Source organism: Patiria miniata, unplaced genomic scaffold (assembly GCF_015706575.1).
Source record: "Patiria miniata isolate m_02_andy unplaced genomic scaffold, ASM1570657v1 HiC_scaffold_24, whole genome shotgun sequence".
In the NCBI taxonomy this organism is placed as follows: domain Eukaryota; kingdom Metazoa; phylum Echinodermata; class Asteroidea; order Valvatida; family Asterinidae; genus Patiria; species Patiria miniata.
The window spans coordinates 17,063,107-17,082,399 of NW_024037063.1; the positions used below are offsets into that span (position 1 = coordinate 17,063,107).

Here is a 19,293-nt window from a genome sequence, read left to right on the forward strand (position 1 = left end):
TATTGGTGCTGTGTGTATTATGTATCACACACACAACATGTATGATACATTGAATAGACATGACTTGAAATACGAACATGTAGGCCGTCGCGTTCAAGGTAAACAAGCATATTTTTTCGTCTTTTCTCGAGAATGGTAATTAAGACAGGTTTGTTTCCTTTCAACCAGACCTTTAAAATAGTATAAGTAAATAATCCAAAGCATATAATTGTCAGGGATTTCAGGCCATAATGCCCCTTTAACTGTCATATTTTAACACCAGTGTCTCGCTTAGATGTGCATGTATAGAACCATTCTTTCTTGGAAGCAGACAAGCCCATTTGTGTATAACATTGACTACACCTCAACATACATTCTGCCTATTGATTATCTAGGAACATATCACATGGGGTTTACTGGTTTATCATCTTATGTGCTTCCCAAAGACCATGTACTGATCCGTGGGAAAGTGTTCTGCTAGCAGAGACAGGGAGAGGTTTATTGAATAATTGTGATAAACCAATCCATTAGAATCTGCCCACTGCAAACATGGGCAACAATGCGTGTGCTTCTCCAGAGAGCACACAGTCGTGTTTTACGATAGTCTCGAGGACATTGCTTTGTGTTTCCCTTTGTCCCCGTAATGTAACACTCTTCCACAGACTAAGCACATAACCGTACGATTGAGGACCGTTTTCAACAAAAGACCCAACTCCTGAGGACTGAAAGGATCTGTTGTTCTCCCTTTGTGTGTCGGTCCTCGGGGTTATGTAGAACACGCACCCAAGTGTGTATTTGCCTGCAGTTTTAGGAAGACCTCCCATACGTTTTGTACACATCGCCGAATTGGGGACCCTATTGTCCTGTATTGTTCAATGTCCCCTATTGAATACAAAAACAAACTCATGCAGACTTTTGTGTATGTTGGACATCAGTATGTTAGACATTAAAGGCATACATGTAGGATGCATTTTGTTAGTGTCCCAAAATTCACACTAATCAAACTCCAAAGAAGAACATTCAGAACTTAAATCTGGTGAAGTTTCAGCTCAGTGGATATTTTACTTTTCGAGAAAACAGTGAAATCCATGCACAACCTTTTGATCACAACACACAATTTCATTTAGCACTCTCTATTTCTTAAAATCAGTTAATTGACTGATATTATAGAGGAAATCACCTTCGTTTCTTGATTTCTTCTAAATGACAGCAAGCCAGATGGAATAATTTCACAGGGTGTTTAGTACCAGTACGATCTTTAATCCAAGTAATATGTTTGATAATAATCTGGAAGGTTACTTTGGGATAAATGCAAATGATCCTATTTACCTTTAATCACAATTGTGATTGGTTAAAACACCAAAGAAGGGGCTTGGTGCTTGGCTTTGGATGAAAGTAATATGTGCTTTTCAGATAGCAGAAAAGCAGGCAAGCAGAACAAGTAGATGAGAAAAAAAAGTGCAAGTGGATTTTCGGTTCATCTCAAATTGAAACAGTTACATTTGTACACTTTTACTGCAATTTTGGATTTAGCTGTTGATGCAATGTGTCATGCATGTATTTTCATGTCGTTGGCCTTTATTAAGATCAATTAATACAACAAAAAATCGAAAATCTGATTTGCCAATGATTAGAGTTATGACAAAACCACTTATTATACAGAAACAGTATTGAGGTAGCTGTCAAATTAAAAATATCATTAATTTCAATAACATTTTCTAGTCAGCAAATACCACGTTAGTGTTGCCAAAATTGGAAACTTCTGTACAGCCATTGCAAAATCGAAAAACGATCCATCAAATTCTTTATAAGGGCATACTAGTCATTAAAATGGCTGTGGTTGCCTAAAGTTGTGTTACTGCGCACTTGTCTGTGTACATGTCGGGGTGGGGATATCAGAAAGTTGGTCCGAGTTTTCTGGTGTGTATGAGGTAAAATGTCTTTACTCTTAGAAAAGCATTGACCAATTTCAACGTATTTTATAATTTCAACGTATATTTTATATTGTTCCCAAAGTGACATGTGGTGGTTGTGAAGTTTAAACTATGCTGGTAGTCTGGCTTGGGTTAATTGCCGAAATGATTTTTGAAAGCAAGTTGAATAAAGATTTTGCAGGTTCATTATACTGACCAATTATCACTGGAGTGAAATTCATTGACAATTGCATAAATTATTTTGTTTAAAAATAATTATTAAGTGCATATATGCATATGGTAACAATAGGTGTTAAGGACAAAAGACCGTAAAATCACAATTTGACTTTTAAACCATTTCCACTTTTTCACAGGTTACCAGCAGCGTAACTAAACCAGCGGTTGTTGCCGCCCCCTCCCACTCCCCCCTTCCCCTCTCCCCCTTCCCCTCTCCCCCTTCCCCTCTCCCCATTCACCCCAACTCAAAATTTGGGGAGAGTCGTTGCAAACGCATTGAGTGCCCCATCAAAATTAGTGCCCACCCGCAAATTGGACCGGACCGGAGTGAATAGGACTGACTGCATGTTACAAAATAATAGTTTCATACCGGGTGATGTTTATTTCGTCCTGCCTCACTTTTAAAGGAAGAGCGTGCGTTTCTTGTATTAATATTATGTTCTCACCACTTTGAAACTTTGAGAACTAGAATCGGACTTAATTTGCAAATTCGTTAACCTGTTGTTTATTATTTAGGCCCCTACGGATTGCTATTTTTTGGGGAAAGGATCTGCACAGCCAAGAAAACTCTCTGAAATAATAAAAAAAAGCAACACCTAAGCGTGTCTGTTCGGTAAGAGTTGGGCATTGAAATTATTTTCCCCATTTTGTTTAAGCGAGAATGAACTGCAGGGACCAATGGCATTTAAAGTTTCTCCCCCGTGCTTTTTTTTTATTCTCATCCCGAAAAATGTGTAATTGTTTTTCGCACTGCTCTTTTTTTTGCGATTTTAATAATTACTGAAATACAAATTTAGATTCATTTTCGCCCCAACAATTCAGACGTACGGCCGGCGCAACAACAACCAAAAACAAAAACATATTTTCAGAGGGGAAAAGTAGTTTGCTTCTGTATGAATAAAACAGAAAATAAAATTATTAGACAAATAAACAATTATCATTATGTTGAACGATGGGCGGAGCCAAGGGGCGGGGCGGCAGAAGAGCGCACTATTGAGGGCGCACTATATGTACGCCAAATCATGAATGTACAAAAGTGCTTACCAAGCACTTATGGAGAACCACCAAAATGACCTGTTGAAGAACCTGTTGTCGAGTCCGTCTAGGTTCCTTGCGGCGCAAAGATCTTTGGTAAACACGATCCGACAACTTTTTTGTTGAATCACGATGCAACGAAAGCTTCAAATTTCTCCTTCAAAGGAGCTTTTGATGCCCATAAATGTCCCTCAGAAGTTGCTGATGGGACCTGGACCATCCAATGCTCCACCGAGGATTCTTGCTGCCGGGGCACTGCCTATGTTGGGTCATATGCACCCGGAATTTGTGAAGGTAATTTATTTTGTGTGTAGGCCATGTAGGCCGCGCCTACTGTACTGACTGGTTACATCACAATCATGTACAATGTTAGCTCTACTGAGTGGAGCGTTGAATTACGGGTACCCCGGTTTCAATCCAACTCGGACCCAAACCAAGTCGGACCCAAGCCAACTCGGACCCATGCCAACTCGGACCCACTACCAACTCGGACCCACGTCAACTCGGACCCACTACCAACTCGGATCCACAACCAACTCGGACCCATCGTTTACAATCATTTGACAGCGTTTTCAATCATTCGACAATTTCATAAAGTTTGTCCACTTATCATGTGTTAATACAGTTATGCTGTTAAGTATACATTGTCATTGTAGTTGTCAGGTAAAATATCTGTATTGCAGCAGCTTGTCGTCGTAAAGCGCATTGAAATGCTATTTTGAAATGCGCTTTAAAAGTGTAACTAATTATTTATTTTTATTATTTGTTTCCATTGAAACATATTGCGCTTTAACCAAAAGTAATTAAAATTAAAGTTTAACCAATTATTCATTTTCATATTTGACATCGTTCACGCCATCTTGCTCAATTTAACATTTCATTTTTAATTCAAACCACATAAATTCAAAACAGATCTTCATAGAAAAATAAAATTGGAAAGTATGACATTGAAACATAAACACTTCCAAACATGACATTATTAATTCAATAAATATAAGTAAACATTATAAGTCATTAAATAAAATAAATAAGGTATAAAAACGAAGTCTATTCTAATCTCTACATGTACATGTATTTAAAAAAAATAACCACATAAACACCATTGCATACACTGCAAGAAAAACGAAGGTTCCATATTGAACAAAAAAGTTGATCAAAAAAGTATAAAAAGTTACACAGATTCGTAAAAAAACCACAAAATTCAAAGCCAGCATGTGAACTAAAAAAAAGATCAACTTATTAAAAACCCTACAATTATGAAATGTCAATCATCAAAAAGGAGTATTGGAGCTCTGGGAAGATTATCCTTCAAGGCCTTACAGGTAGCTGCCTGTATGTTCCACTATGATGTTCCATTGGGGAAAAAAAGTTAATCAAAAAAGTATAAAAAGTTAAACAGATTCGTAAAAAAAAAACAATTAAAAAACTAACAATTACATGAAATGAAAGGCCTATTTCAAATTAATAACTTCCTCACTGAACAAAATTTTTGTGACATATTAAAATCCTTCATTGAGTGTGATTTAATTTGGTTTATTATTTGGCACACACACACAAAACAGATGAAAAAGGAAAACATTGCACATAGATATCCATTTCTTCACGTGAATGAGTAATAAGAGAGCAAAATCAATGTAGTACATGTATAATCAAACAACAAAACTAAAAGCCCCATTCTGACCAATATAAATTTACAAAATATCTTCACTATATAAGCACTGTAACATAAAGATGACCTATAAATATAATCTCTGAAACTAATGATTAAGTCATTGTTGGGTCCGAGTTGGTCGTGCTTGGGTCCGAGTTGGTAGTGGGTCCGAGTTGGTCTTGGGTCCGAGTTGGTAGTGGGTCCGAGATGGTAGTGGGTCCGAGTTGGCGTGGGTCCGAGTTGGCGTGGCATACCAACGCTCCACCGATTCGCCATACTTTGGTGGCACCGTCACAGTAGCATAGTCACAAACCCACGCGAGGACAAAAAGACCCCAAAAAACCGGTAAAGAGAATACAAATGAGAGAGACAGTTATCCTGGATTGATCTTCCGAGTAACTTGGACCCAACTTATCGCCTTTTTTAACATTTGGACATGGTCTGGCTTACCATGCTTACTATCGCCAGACCATGTCCAAATGTTAAAAAAGGCGATAAGTTGGGTCCAAGTTACTCGGACTAGATTGATCTATACATTCTTGACATTCCATGAGACCCCTTATATTGTTCCCAAACAGCGAACATTTTGGAAAAAAACAGCAAAATAGTCTGAAAACTTACAGCTCAATGTGTTTGCATGGAGGCTCAGTTCTTGAATTGACTGTCGAATGAGGGCGTCTGACGTGATGTCACCGTCGTTGCTCGATCGCGAAGAAAAACAAGTCGCACTTTATCAACGACTGTTTCGTGTAATGATACGTGGGCTTTGAACACACCCAAGGTGGAGACGGCTGAAACGTACATGTTCTAAATAAATTAATGACGTCTCCACCCTGGGTGTGTTCAAAGCCCATACTGTCGTACGGCGCGGATCGGAGCACATATCATTACACGAAACAGTCGTTGATAAAGCGCGACTTGTTTTTCTTCGCGATCGAGCAACGACGGTGACGTCACGTCAGACGCCCTCATTCGACAGTCAATTCAAGAACTGAGCCTCCATGCAAACACATTGAGCTGTAAGTTTTCAGACTATTTTGCTGTTTTTTTCCCAAAATGTTCGCTGTTTGGGAACAATATAAGGGGTCTCATGGAATGTCAAGAATGTATAGATCAATCCAGGATAACTGTCTCTCTCATTTGTAATCTCTTTACCGGTTTTTTGGGGTCTTTTTGTCCTCGCGTGGGTTTGTGACTATGCTACTGTGACGGTGCCACCAAAGTATGGCGAATCGGTGGAGCGTTGGTATGGAGGGGTACCCGTAATTCAACGCTCCACTCAGTAGAGCTAGTACAATGTATAATGAAAGGCAAACCCTTGGGGCCAAAGAACCCAAATGGCCTACTACTAGGACTACTACTAGTTCTACTTCCAATTACATGGCATTCCAAAATAGGGCGATCGTGTATCGACGAGCCCGGTTCCTAAATATAAGGGAACAAAATCCACTTTTAAATTACAATTTCTAGCTGGAGCTACCTCAGCCCTAAATTTTATCATTGGGTTGTCATGATTTAGGCAACTCAATGATAAAATTTGGGGCTGAGGTAACTCCAGCTAACAATTTACATGTATTTGACCTACCATTATAACTAGTTGGCGACATGATTAAGATTGGGGGTAAAATGATGATGACAGCACGCAAAACGCAAACACGAAAACAAAGATGGCGTGCACCGCACGATGTACCTTCAACCATGTCAACATATGCAAGGTGCACAATGGTGCGCTGAATCACGCGGCACCAACTGTAAACTGCGCAGGAAAATTGTAATTTTGGGAAAAATGTTGCAACCTGACGCCACTTCTTAATATCTCAATGAAGGTCATTCATTGCAAAAATGATAAGACATGAATCTGGGACTGAAAAAAATTCCGATTTTGTTAGGAAATACTTAGAAAATGTTCTCGACTCTCCATAGACTTTGTACACAATCGCAGAAGTGGTGTCAGGTTGCAAAATTTTTTCCATACTTTTGACGCAGTGAAACTGTTCAAAAATTACAAAAACGTGTCTTTATATTAAGAGATGTCTGAGCTACGTTGAAAAAGTCATTTTTGAGTTATTATAAGAATCACCCTTGATTCTTAATTTATCGAAACTTAACAGGGGCCCTACACTTCACGATCGCCGTTACCATAATGATATGCATTTAGTAGAAGCTGTTTAGTTTACAGCATAATGAAAGGCAAATCTTCATTGCACAGGTAATGGATGATGTGAAGGCTGGTATCCAGTATGCCTTTCAGACCAGAAACGAGCTGACGTTGGCTGTGAGTGGAACCGGCCATGCAGGCATGGAGGCAGCGACCATGAACATCCTTGAGCCAGGAGACACCATTCTTGTCGCTGAGAAAGGACTCTGGGGAAAACGGCTTGCAGACTTGGGCAACAGAAATGGTAAATTATTGTACACTCTACTTGACACAGGTCTTTGCTCAAAATAACTTGGAACGTTTCTTTAAAAAAAAAAAATCTCCAGAAGAAAACCGAATATGGCATATTTAATTAAGTGCAAGTCCTAATTAGTAGGGTCTTGTACTTTTCTTTTGCATTAGCCTGTAACAACCAAATTTCTCTAAAATCCAACTACATGTACAAGTACCAGTTGGGCATGACTTTTCATAAATGAAAAGTTCAGTGCAAGGCCCTGAAACCGTTATTCATAAACACCTAAGACAGTTTACGCATTCCTATTGGTCGAGAGCCCGTCACATGGCCATTCTTAAACGGATGATAAAGACATGGCTAGCTGGTCTTAAACACTTTTCCAGTGTCACAATAAAATGTGGACTCCTAAAAATCCAGTGCCTCTTATCGTTTCATTGGTTGAACGTTCACAATCCTTACGTAGGCATGCGCTACACTATCAGGGAGTCAGAATTTTATAGTTCTAAATTCAAAACGCAACGCGCCAGGTGCGTTCTGCGCGACATCGCGCAGAACATGATACGCGCGCGTCAATCTCCATAAAAGGGTTGTTTACGTCTTACTCGCCAGCTGAACACTCCATTATTTTGCAAGAGGGATGTTTCAAAAAGCATAAAGTGAATTTGTTGAACAAAATCGGGATTTTTTGAACGAATTATATGATTTTTTTTTTACCGAAAAGGTATTTATGAATGGGAATAAATATGTGCTCCGTCGGTATTTATCACTCTGTTTAAGACCACTTAGAGTCTGTCTGCTGATAATTACCCTCGCCTCCGGCTCGGGTAATTATCAGCACCCAGACTCTAAGTGGTCTTAAACAGAGTGATAAAAACCTCCGAAGCACACATTTATTCCCTTATTTTAATTGGGGCTTGACTGGGAAAGATCTTGCAAAAATGCTTGAGAGTTGAGACTTGAGAGTTTAGTGTGTTGATTTGAAATGACAAGTGAAATTCACAAGTTCAAATCAAACTCTATTAAAAAAAATCCCAGATCAAACAAATGTTCTATATTTTACAGATTATTTTCTCCATATCATCACAATTTTTGTGGGGAAGAATTCCATACATGGACATTACTAATTTTTCCCTCCAGTGTCCTATCAGCTATCAGAAAGCGATAGCATGTTCTAAAAGTCAAATTTTGAAGAAAAAATATTGAAACATTTACTGAGAAAACACTTGCAATTTTTCAGACCAGTCTCATAGGGTTTGTGCACAGAGTGTCAAGTGATGTCCAGGTATGGAACTCTTTCCTTTTTGTGTCCTGTTTGAGTATCAGATACAAAATGTATGTGTCGCAATTGCTGCTGTTTAATCCATGGTTTTGAATAATTCCAATCATTTTCAGGAGCAAACGTTAAAATCATCAAAAAGCCGATGGGACAAGTGTTCTCACTTCTTGAAATAGAAAATGTAAGTTTCTAAAAAGTTTCTTTCAAGAAAAATCGGTTAGGAACAAATCATCTGGCCCTACATGTACTTGCAAATTGTTAACCCACGAGCTTAACTTAGAATCTAGCAAATACGAAGGGGGGGGGGGGGGTCGGACAAAGACCCTTTTGAAGATGGCAACCAGATTAGAAATACACAGGGTTTTAGATTAAAAAAAGGCTCTCCCCATGAGCTATATTTTCTTCTTCTTTTACAACCAATCAAAATTTTCATCTTATTTTTATTGCGTGAAAAATTGCAGAATGTGAATTTGGTGACCACGTCCCATAGAGAGTGCATTTGTCTGCTGACTTTATCCTGAGGTGAAATTTGTCAAATTTGTGCATATAAGATATCAAATTATTGGCTTATGGGCTCCATGCGCCATCAAAAGAGGGCGCCTTTTTACCACTTTTGAGAGCCCTACGGACGGGACACACAGGTTCGCACTCGAAGTACGCACGACTTCTGAATGTGCCATTTGAAGCTATTTAGCCACAGCCATGACAGCATCTTCAAGTGAGTGAATACGTTCAAATTTATCTTGCGATGGTCTCCCAGACTAACCCTCGCCCACAGTAACTTTGAGTCATTCGAAATACGCAGTGGATGGATGTCTACCTGGACGCATGGTGCCTCAGATTCTGGCATGAAAAAAGACCATTGGAGTGGCGAAGCCACGAGCGCCGTTACCATCTCTTGGAGCTAATCATTATTCATTTTTTCAAGTAAACTGAATCATACATGTATGCCGATATATATGAACAAATCACCACCAACAAGCCATTTTTGAGGTGATGACACGCGCGCGCCTTCGAGCGCGCGCGCCACACGCGTTCTAAAAAAACAAGATGCGCACGCATTCACAACATGTCATGCACTACGGCGTGAAAATTTGTCTACCAAATTGGTAGACAAATGTAAAGGAAAAACATAAGCACTCTCCACGAGATGGTAAAGGCCCTCGCTGCTTCGCCGCTCGTGCTAGTCTTTTTACGTGTCAGCATCCGGGGTGCGTCACGTGTCCGGATAAGCGCGTGGGACTTGACTAAAGGCTAGTCTAGGTCTGCCCCAACTCTCATTTTCTGGCCGTTGAAGAAGTACTTGTGCACAGAGGCCATAGTTTTATTTGAGGTCCAAATATGAACCTCTTCTTTTGTTTCTAACACATTTAAAGGGGCTCAGGAGGTACAATCCATCAGTATTCTTCATCACACAAGGGGAGTCCTCAGGCACTGCACTTCAGCCACTTGAAGGTGTTGGGGAACTTTGTCACAGGTAAATGTCAATGTACTTGCAAGAGTTACTACAGGAGTAGCCCTTCTCATGTCCTTCAAAATTGTGGCACAGTCCTTTTTGTACTCTTACATTCGATAAGTGGCATAGCCAATGTTATCACCAAGGTGGGGGGGGGGGGGGGGGCTGAATGTTAGAGGGGGGAAGGGGTGCCTAATTTCTGTTAAACCTGTTAACCATGGTCACTTATACAACTTACAAAATTCCAGGTGGCGGGGGTTGGTGACGGAGGCAGCGATTTTTGAACGGGGGCGTGCCAGAAATGTCCAGGAAGTTAGAGTTTGATATGATGTGAATGTTTGCATGGTGATGATAGAAGTAGGATCAAGTTTACGGTAGCACCATGTAAGAAATCTCTTTTGTGAGTTTGCGAGGTTCTGGAAAGAGTAGGGGAAGCTAATAATAATAATAATAATAATTTGGGAGGCTAATCATCCTTACTCGCAGCTGGTATGCTGAATTGCGAAGGACGCGGCTACAACGTGGTCGGGCCGCTGGCACGTAAAGGCGCCTATGGCTGCCGGCCACATCGACCCATATATGACCATGGAGCACAGCCTGAGATCGAAAGTGTTTGATTTTTCCGGAGGGAGGAAAACCGGAGGGCCTGGAGAAAAACCCACATGGCACAGGAGAGAACCAATGCACATCAACTCTACTCACATGCGATTCGAACCGTGGTCACCTTGGTGAGAGGCGAGCGCTTTACGCACAAGCCACCTATGCCATCCAAAGCTCAATGTTTCCAATAGAATGTTGTGCCTGTCGTCAGAAGATGCCTTCTTGATGATCGACGAAGCTTAGGCTACTTTCAGAAACGTTGAGTTTCCCCAGTTCTTTTCAGAACCTCCCAAACTCACAAAAGAGATTTTTTACATGCTGCTACTGTAAAATTAATTTCAAAAGTAACAGTTCATCATTTTGATCAGAGCAGAATTTGTGCACCTTTATTAGCAGTATTCACTCACTAGCAAAAGACAAGGAAGGGAATAATGGTGTCAGAAGTGGGATAATTAACTACATGTACATGCATTGGAATTGCCCAGTTTCAGTGTCATTTTCTAAGAGGCATGTGGGGCAGTGAATTACTGTTGTGCTGTGATCTGTGTAATACTTTTCCCTTTTGAAATGGTTTGAATGTTTACCCACTATATATCAGGTACAACTGCCTATTGTTTGTTGACACGGTTGCATCCTTGGGAGGGGTGCCACTCCTTGTGGATGAATGGGGTAAGATTTGATTATTGTTTTGGTTTTCAATTTTGAGAAAGATCTTAAACACACTGCACCACAAACAGAGGCAACACTGTGTTGCCTATAGAAATGAGTTCTTGAATGTACAGGTCATAAGCACTCCAGGCACAAAAACCTCCTCGTCGGTGACTTTTGGAAGAGAGTTAAATAGGCCTGAGAGTTCAGTAGCAGCGGGACAAATACTTGTATAATCAAAAGTCGTCGATAGCGATGAAAGGTGATGTACTCCACAGAGTCCATTAGATTGTCATCCAGTATGCTGTATGAACGGTTCTCAGCCAATTTAATTTCACAATCTTAAATACCATGGTATAACAAACATTATATGCACAAACCAGACTGTGCATGGGGCAATTTGTGTGTCCTGCACACTAGAGTTAGTTTGTGATGAGTGATAACAAAACGTCATCGGCTGTTCGTATATGGCGTCCATTGATCGTACGACAATGCAATTCCATTAATATTAAAGTGTCCTGAGGAATATCTCCATGGCACTAAAGGCTATAAGACCAGATATTTGTAGGCCAGGTATGGCTTCCATTAAACTGGAGACCTGACAGCATGCATTAGTTTAGGCAGCATTGGCCCTTAAGGCTTCAGTAATAGCATTGGTTGCCGTTTGCAGACTGTCGTTAACTCCATGGAATTCCAAATTGTACACATTGTCTTTGGCTATTTTCAGGTATTGACGTGATTTACAGTGGTTCTCAGAAGGTCCTTGGTGCCCCGCCCGGCACGGCTCCCATCTCTTTCAGTATGAAAGCAAGGTCAGCATCAAATTTGCCAATTACACTCATTGGGGTCAGCTATCATTTGGAGCCACAACTGTTCAAAACAGATTTGCTAATATAAGTCAGTTGCATTTACATAAAATGGAGATGATGTACACAGTACATAGAATAAAGTCATAGGAGTTGAGTTGCTCCAAGATATGAGATTGTGTACTTCCATCCACATGCCAAAGATATTATCACTGTATCATTATTTTATGCAATTGTTTTCACTGCAAAGAAATAATCAGCTTGTCTACCATAAGTATGTAGAAAATGATTTGTGTTTTTGTGGTTAGATTGTAGCTCTGATGCTTTGAGATTGGTAGAATGTGAGGCAATTACATCATCAAAAACCTCAATATGGTTTGATAAGCACTGTTAGAACAAAGACAGATTCAGACATGTTAGACTGTGACCTCGTCAATCAAGAAAGGCAACTCATTCAAAGATCCTGAGATTTCATTGGTTGCTGAATAAAATGAGTAATGCATGGCCATTTATACTATAGCCAAATGTACTCTGCATCATCAGGAGTCATCAGTCTTGGAGTGCTGGCTGGCCTGTTCTTTATCTGAGAAATTGTATACACTATAGTACCTTGTGCCTAAACTCTGTCTGGCGTCATTCTTGGCTGGAGCGGGGTTGAGCTTGCGACCTCTGGATTGCCGTTCCGGTGCTCTACCAACTGAGCTATCCAGCCCTATGTTGGTGGTTCCCCATTTTGTCAATGTCTTTGTTTAAGGGGCGCTAGTCAGAAGCCATAAACCCATATATATACCATGTAGCCAGGGATCATGCCCAAAGTCACGATGCTAGCAACATTAGCAATGCTGCAAACCTGGGAAAACAAACGGGAATCACTCAGAGAGGATACAGCTTTTTATTACACACTTTTCAAATAAACCACAAAGGATCCTTATTGAAAGTAAAAGTTGTGTGCAACTCGCATAAAAGAGTTTGAAGGGCCATGTGTTATCTCAGTCATTCAGTTTCTGAATGCTCTGTATCAAAAGCTTACAAAAGCATTGCCACGTTTTTAAAGACTTTGTAATTTCTCTATCCTTTCAGAGAGAAGATGGCGCGCCGGAAAACTAGAGTGCCTTCCTTCTACCTGGACATGGTTGAGCTTGGGAACTATTGGGGATGTGATGAGAGTCCAAGAAGGTAATTAACAGTTAAAGAAGTGATCCTAATGTCATGACAGGAAATTTTTTTCTAACCCAAATTATATTAACATGATTAAAGCTGAAATTTTTAATTTCCCCTGAATACAAATCTGGGAGAGAACACTGATTTTTGATGATTTTTATTCTGCTGTCTTCTTCCCAGCTTGTTTTTCCTTCAAACTTTGTGACCAACCAATAGAAGGTTCTGTATGACTTCTTCCTTTGAGAAACCTTGATTTAAGAAGAGTGATTGGTTGAAAGATTTGTATGCAGTAGTTTCTATCTTTTCTTGGTTTTTGTCGCAGGTATCATCATACTGGAATGATACACTCTGTCTACGCGCTGAGAGAAGGCCTAGCCATGCTGGCTGAGGAAGGCCTGGAGAACTGTTGGGTGCGGCACAGGCAGTGCGCTGAGATGCTGTGGGCGGGGCTTGAGAAGCTAGGCCTGAAGTTACTGGTGACAGACAGGTCAGCCCGCCTACCCACTGTGACTGGAGTGATGGTGCCTCAGGGCGTGGCCTGGAAGGAGGTTACACAGTACATGATGGACAAGTTAGTTTCTACTGAGATTCTGTTAACGTGGCCAACTTTTGTTTTCTTTCTAATGTGTGTCAGGGTCCCACAAATGTATCTTAAATACGCTTTTGTCTACTGATTCATATTCCATATGCAGTAACCAGACGCAGTACTACAGGTGGGCTAGGGGGGCTTGAGCCCCCCATAACTTGTGTTAAGCCCCCTCCCCCCAAAAAAACCAAACAAATGGCCTCCCCCCCCAAAAAAATGAAATAGCGGTATCGAATGTTAGAAGGTGACGTCACATGCAAGCAGTCTACCCCTAAAAATATTTGCTAAAGCCGGCCATGCGCGGATCTGAGGGGGTTGCTTTTTGTGTCGAAGCCTCCCTCCCTCCGCCCCTGTTGAAAACGTTTTCAAAATTGTACTGATAATAATAACGTACATGTCCACCAGAGGTGTGAGAAGGGGGCATTTCAACACTAGTACTAGGTAATATAGTGTGCATGATTGTAGGAATTGATCAGCGCTCCCCATTGAAAATATGGTACGAGCACCCCCCCTCCCCCCCCCCCCAAATCTATTGATGCCTTCTGATTTCCAAAGCTTTGGCAAATTCACGCTTATGGTATTTTGTACAGTTGAGTCACATGTGTTGAAATTGGTGTTCCCTCACCTTTTGCAGGGGTTGAACATTTTGCACAAGTTATTAGCAAGATCCCTTCTTTGTAGGATGAGTGCACTGGAAGAAGCCTCTGTACTGATGACAACACTTTGCTTACGTGTGCGCTTTTCTGTCGGGCTACGAAACCGTCATCCCCAGCAGGCTAGAAAGCACACGCATAAACAAAGTGTGACGTCATCAGTACAGAGGCTTATTGACAGTGGTATAGAGTTACGTAATTTGATAAAAGGAATCGGTATCTTGTATGTGGAAATTAAAAACATCTTTATTTTGTATACTTTTGCAGATACAAGATTGAGATCTCTGGAGGCCTAGGGGCACTGGCAGGAAAGGTATGTAATTATTGTATGCCTGGGACCAATACAAACTACTGATGTAGTATTTGTAAACATGTATATACATGATATATAAAACAATTTGAGGCCTTTTCCAATGAAACTTTGACTATTCCTATGAAAAAGGCATGCAACTATGAAAAAGGCATGCAACTTTTCCTCGGATTTGCTGATTTCCTCGTTTTTTTACTTGACACGAATGCCGTTATTTGGTTTGGAGTTTCTTTGTTTTTTTCCTGAATTCCCAGTTGCATTCCTGATGAAACTGAACATGTATGACAATTTTGTTGTCATTCATTTGGAAATTGAAAACTGAACGCTTGGCTTGAATTAAACACTTCGTGTATGCCCGTGTCATCAGTGAACATTACCCTCTGCAGTTCCTGAATGACACAAATAAGATAATTGGAGAATTGGCCCCTTTATATAATTTGTTTTTAAATTTCATATCTCGTCAGATTTGGCGGATTGGTCTGCTGGGACACAACTGCCAGCCTTACAACGTGGAGAAAGTACTGATTGCTCTGAAGGAGGCGCTAAGTCACTGCGGGATGCAAATTCCTGCTTCCAAATTGTAGATGAATCCAAGAGGAGTCGGGCTAACCTAGGAAGCACTCTCACACAAGGCCTTTTCACACTGTCCTCTGCCTACCTGTGGTGAAATCAACACTGGTCCTCTGTGAGCGACACTGGGTCCGATTGATCATTGGTTGGCAAAGAGTCCTGTTCACACTTACATACATTTAGGTTGGTGTACGTTGGGGAATCTGTTGGTGCAGCGGTACTTTCCTCGCCTTCCACCGCTGTGACCTGGGTTTGAATCCTGCCTGGGCCAATATGTGGATTGGGTTTTTAGTCCCTACCTGATTCCGTGGTTTTTCCTCGGATAAGTGTTCTGGGGTTTTCCTCCCACCTCTAAAACTGTAATTTCTTCACATTGTCTTCTCTTTACTGGGACCCATAGGAGATCAGTGGATTCCACTGAATGGGCTACCCAGTTACAATAAGAAAGAAATTAATAATAAATAAAAAAGAACGCCAATGCACGTACGTTCAAGCTGTGCTGGATTATTGCTATCCACTATCCATAATAGCTGCAGGATTACTCGTGTAAGTTGTATTGTAGTTAATAAGTTTAATTTTATGAATTTGGTGGGAATATAAGGAAGGTTGAATTGGATGAAGAAATAATTCCATTGCCTTTAAATCCAGTCCAAAGCCGGTCCAAAAATTCCGTGAACTAGACTTTCACTTGCGGAGTTGTGGAGGAAAAGTATTTAAAAGAAAACAATTACATTTTTCACTCTATTTCGTCTTCCAATAATATGTTTTTTTCAAGCAATAAAAGTATGTACTTTTGTCTCTTGCAATGAAAAGGAAAACGTTCCTGATTCGTTTCAAACTTTTCAAACTTGTTCAATGAGTTGCCTCGGCCAACTTGTTTCGTTTGAAAACTCATATCATGATAAAAACTAGCATTTCAATTTGAAATTGTATTTGTAAAGGTTGCCATGCCTTAAAGCTTTAATTTATGAGTGAAATACCTCATAATGATTTCCCATATTGCGAATTCCCGTTTTTGGATAGAACATTGTTTTTATTATTAATTGGTTTATTATTATGTCTTTTTTCGCCGCCAGCTGCGGAATTGTAAAGAACATTTACAATGTTTAATCATTAAAAACAAAACTTTACTTTACATGAGTAGCGAAAGACTAAAATAGTATATATATATATATAAAAAAAAAATTAATAAAAAAAACCATGAAATGGAGAGGGTGGGAAGGGGAGGGGATGAGAGGGGAGGGGTAAGACAAGGAATATGAACAAACATAGAATTACATCATTTCAAGACCAACGACTGGATAAACATGGAATTGAATATAATCATCAGAAGACTAGACATAAAAAGATTTGCATTACATTACATACAAATGGATGAGAGAGAATTGATAAAAGGTTTATGGGTAAAAAGTTTCTAGGCTTAAAAAGTTCACAATACGACAAAAAAGCTATGTGGGAAGTTAAGGGAGGAGGGTGTGGGCGGGGAGAGATAACACAAATTCCCAGGATTAAAACGGATTATTATTCCAATAAAACCATTAGACATGGATGTCAATAATAAAAAAAAACGTGATTAATTATAAGGAGGCACTTAAAAAATGGTTTACTTGTTTTTGGAGTTCCATAGCCTCACAAGGTAGGGTACAGGGCTGTTTTTGTACCGATTTGTTCTGCAGTTAGGGATAGAGAGGTGGCTACTGTTACGTAATTGGTAATTATGTGAGTTGTATCTGTGCACAGGTAACCAGCTACTAAACTTGTCATCTTTAAGTAGGTTACACACATATTTGTAACAGATGTCCTCTCTTCTCTTAGCAAGAGTGCAGAGACTGAGATCTGTTGATGATTGTTCATATCCCTTGTACTGGGAACCAAGGATGACTCTGCAGGCTCTTTCCTGGGTTTGTTCCAGGGTGTCACTCTGTTGCTGGGTCAGTCCAGATGACCATACCGGAACTGCGTATTCCAGTATTGGTCTGATGTACCCAATGTAGATGGTTAGCAGGTCCTTCGAAGGCAATGCAAAATGTTTTAGAAGTCGGAGCATGTACATTCGCCGGCTAGCTTTTGAAGTAATGTCCGTCACCCATTCACAAATTTTACCTGATAGGTATAATTTGGTTCAAATTATACCTATCAGGTAAAATTTTTAATTATAAAATATATCTTTTGGTCAAGATTAATAAAAAAAAATCTTTAGTTATGTATGTAAATAACATTCTGATTGTTTTCTTGGTAATCATGTTAAAATTCTAATTACTCTGATACATCTGTAAATAAATACATGATTTAGTGAACAAACGGTATGTCCTGTGATTCTTTTTCGTAGATGTGCATGTTGAGTAAAAATTACCCATTGCAGAAAGAGCTAGAGGGGCAATGTATGAGCGTTTTGCTTGATCCTGGTCAATGAATCAATCGATGGATCAAACTGACGTGATGACGTAACAACCGATTAGCCAATGCGTTTATTCAGTCAAATTATGCATGCTGCAGATATGACATGTAGTTATTTACCAATTTATCGATTTTTTTCAGACTAGAAAATGACCACATCAAAATAGATTTGAATCGAAGTCTTGAAAATGTAATCTACCGAGTTCTTACGAAGGGAAAAAATACACTGCCAGAGACGAGACCGCGTGGTCCAACGGTTAGCCTTGGCTTTTAAAGTTTCAATGTGAATTCCATCAATGGGAGTCGACTGCAGAAAGAACGTTTGAATCCTCACGAAAGAATCGGCAGTCTTAAATTTGCAAGGGCGTCAATCGCTTGCGGCTTCTCTAAAGTGGTGGGGCATAACTTGACCAATGCGAAGTTACGGCGTGGGGTTCGGGCACGCTTAAGCTATACGGCCCGAACAGTTTCGATTCTCTCTGAGGCAATTTATGACCACTTTACCCAATTTATATGTACATTAATCTGTGATATAGTGCTAATAAGCGTCAGATTGAATTCATCTTTGTTCAATCGTTTACAATTTCGATCCAATGCATCAGACAAACGCGTACGCTGGCACAATCATGCACAGACGTATTTTGCATGGTGTATTGTAAGACGAGAAATTGAAGGTTTAACAACCAATCCAAAGGACCGTACAAGAACTGAATTGACTGTTTCCGAAAGATGTGAAAATATGAATGCATTTTGCTTTTCCGTAGTACATTCTTATTATAGGCCTACTTATTTCTTGCATGAAAGTATGCATTTCATTTGCCTGTGTCTATCTTATTTCTTTCAGTTGTTGACGCATATAATTGTCAAAGAACTTAATGGATACACAAATAATTATTGTAAAAGATAACAATTTTGTATAATTACATGAAAAAAGTGTAACCGGGGAGAGTGGAATTAGTTTTAAAATGGGGCACTCTCCTTATGTCCGAGGGGTTCCACTAAAAAATGATTTGGGAAGAGCGAAGTTTCTGTAGTCTCAATAATATGAAATGTTTTATTTATAATACAAATTTGAGACAATAATTTTATATACAAATGATCAGGTACAGTATTTACAAAAAAGAATTACAGTATATATATGAACTTTGGGTCTATAAAAACGACAGTCAAAAGGGAATGGGCTAATGAAGTAGCTCCAAGGATATTATCACTTGGGAGGATCTACGTTCATGCCTACTCCGATGTGAAAATCGACGATCAGCAGTGAAAATACAATGTAGATGTAAATATTTTACTGCTAGTATAGGGAGCCTCTCTCAAAATTGTAATACAAGTGAAGAGTGTAAGCGCTCGTAAAAGATGGTCTGAATGCAACGATGTGTTGGATCGAAATCAACAATATTCCGCAGCAGGCCCTACAAGATAACTATACCGAAACGCCCGGAATGTCAACTATTCCGCTTAAAACAAAGCGCGTTGGAATGCAAAACTTGCACGCTCGCTACGCCCATCGCATAGTTTAGCAAAATTCTAGGCGGCGCGCGCTGTTAAAAAAAAGTTTAGTTGGCCGCGAGAGGGCCCTAGGCAAAAAGCATGATTGCAATGGCTGCTCACATGTGAAT

General features: G+C 39.9%; 1 protein-coding gene across 1 annotated transcript; it reads left to right on the top strand.

The window, feature by feature from the left end:
* The first annotated feature begins 3,133 nt into the window (after positions 1–3,133).
* Positions 3,134–15,330, top strand: LOC119732197 (serine--pyruvate aminotransferase, mitochondrial-like). Its single transcript, XM_038205619.1, has 10 exons — positions 3,134–3,458; positions 7,025–7,217; positions 8,601–8,665; positions 9,861–9,961; positions 11,139–11,209; positions 11,916–12,000; positions 13,075–13,170; positions 13,478–13,726; positions 14,662–14,707; positions 15,169–15,330. Exons 1-10 carry the CDS (start codon positions 3,297–3,299, stop codon positions 15,286–15,288), a joined length of 1,188 nt encoding a protein of 395 aa, XP_038061547.1. The 5' UTR covers positions 3,134–3,296; the 3' UTR covers positions 15,289–15,330.
* Positions 15,331–19,293: the final 3,963 nt, after the last annotated feature.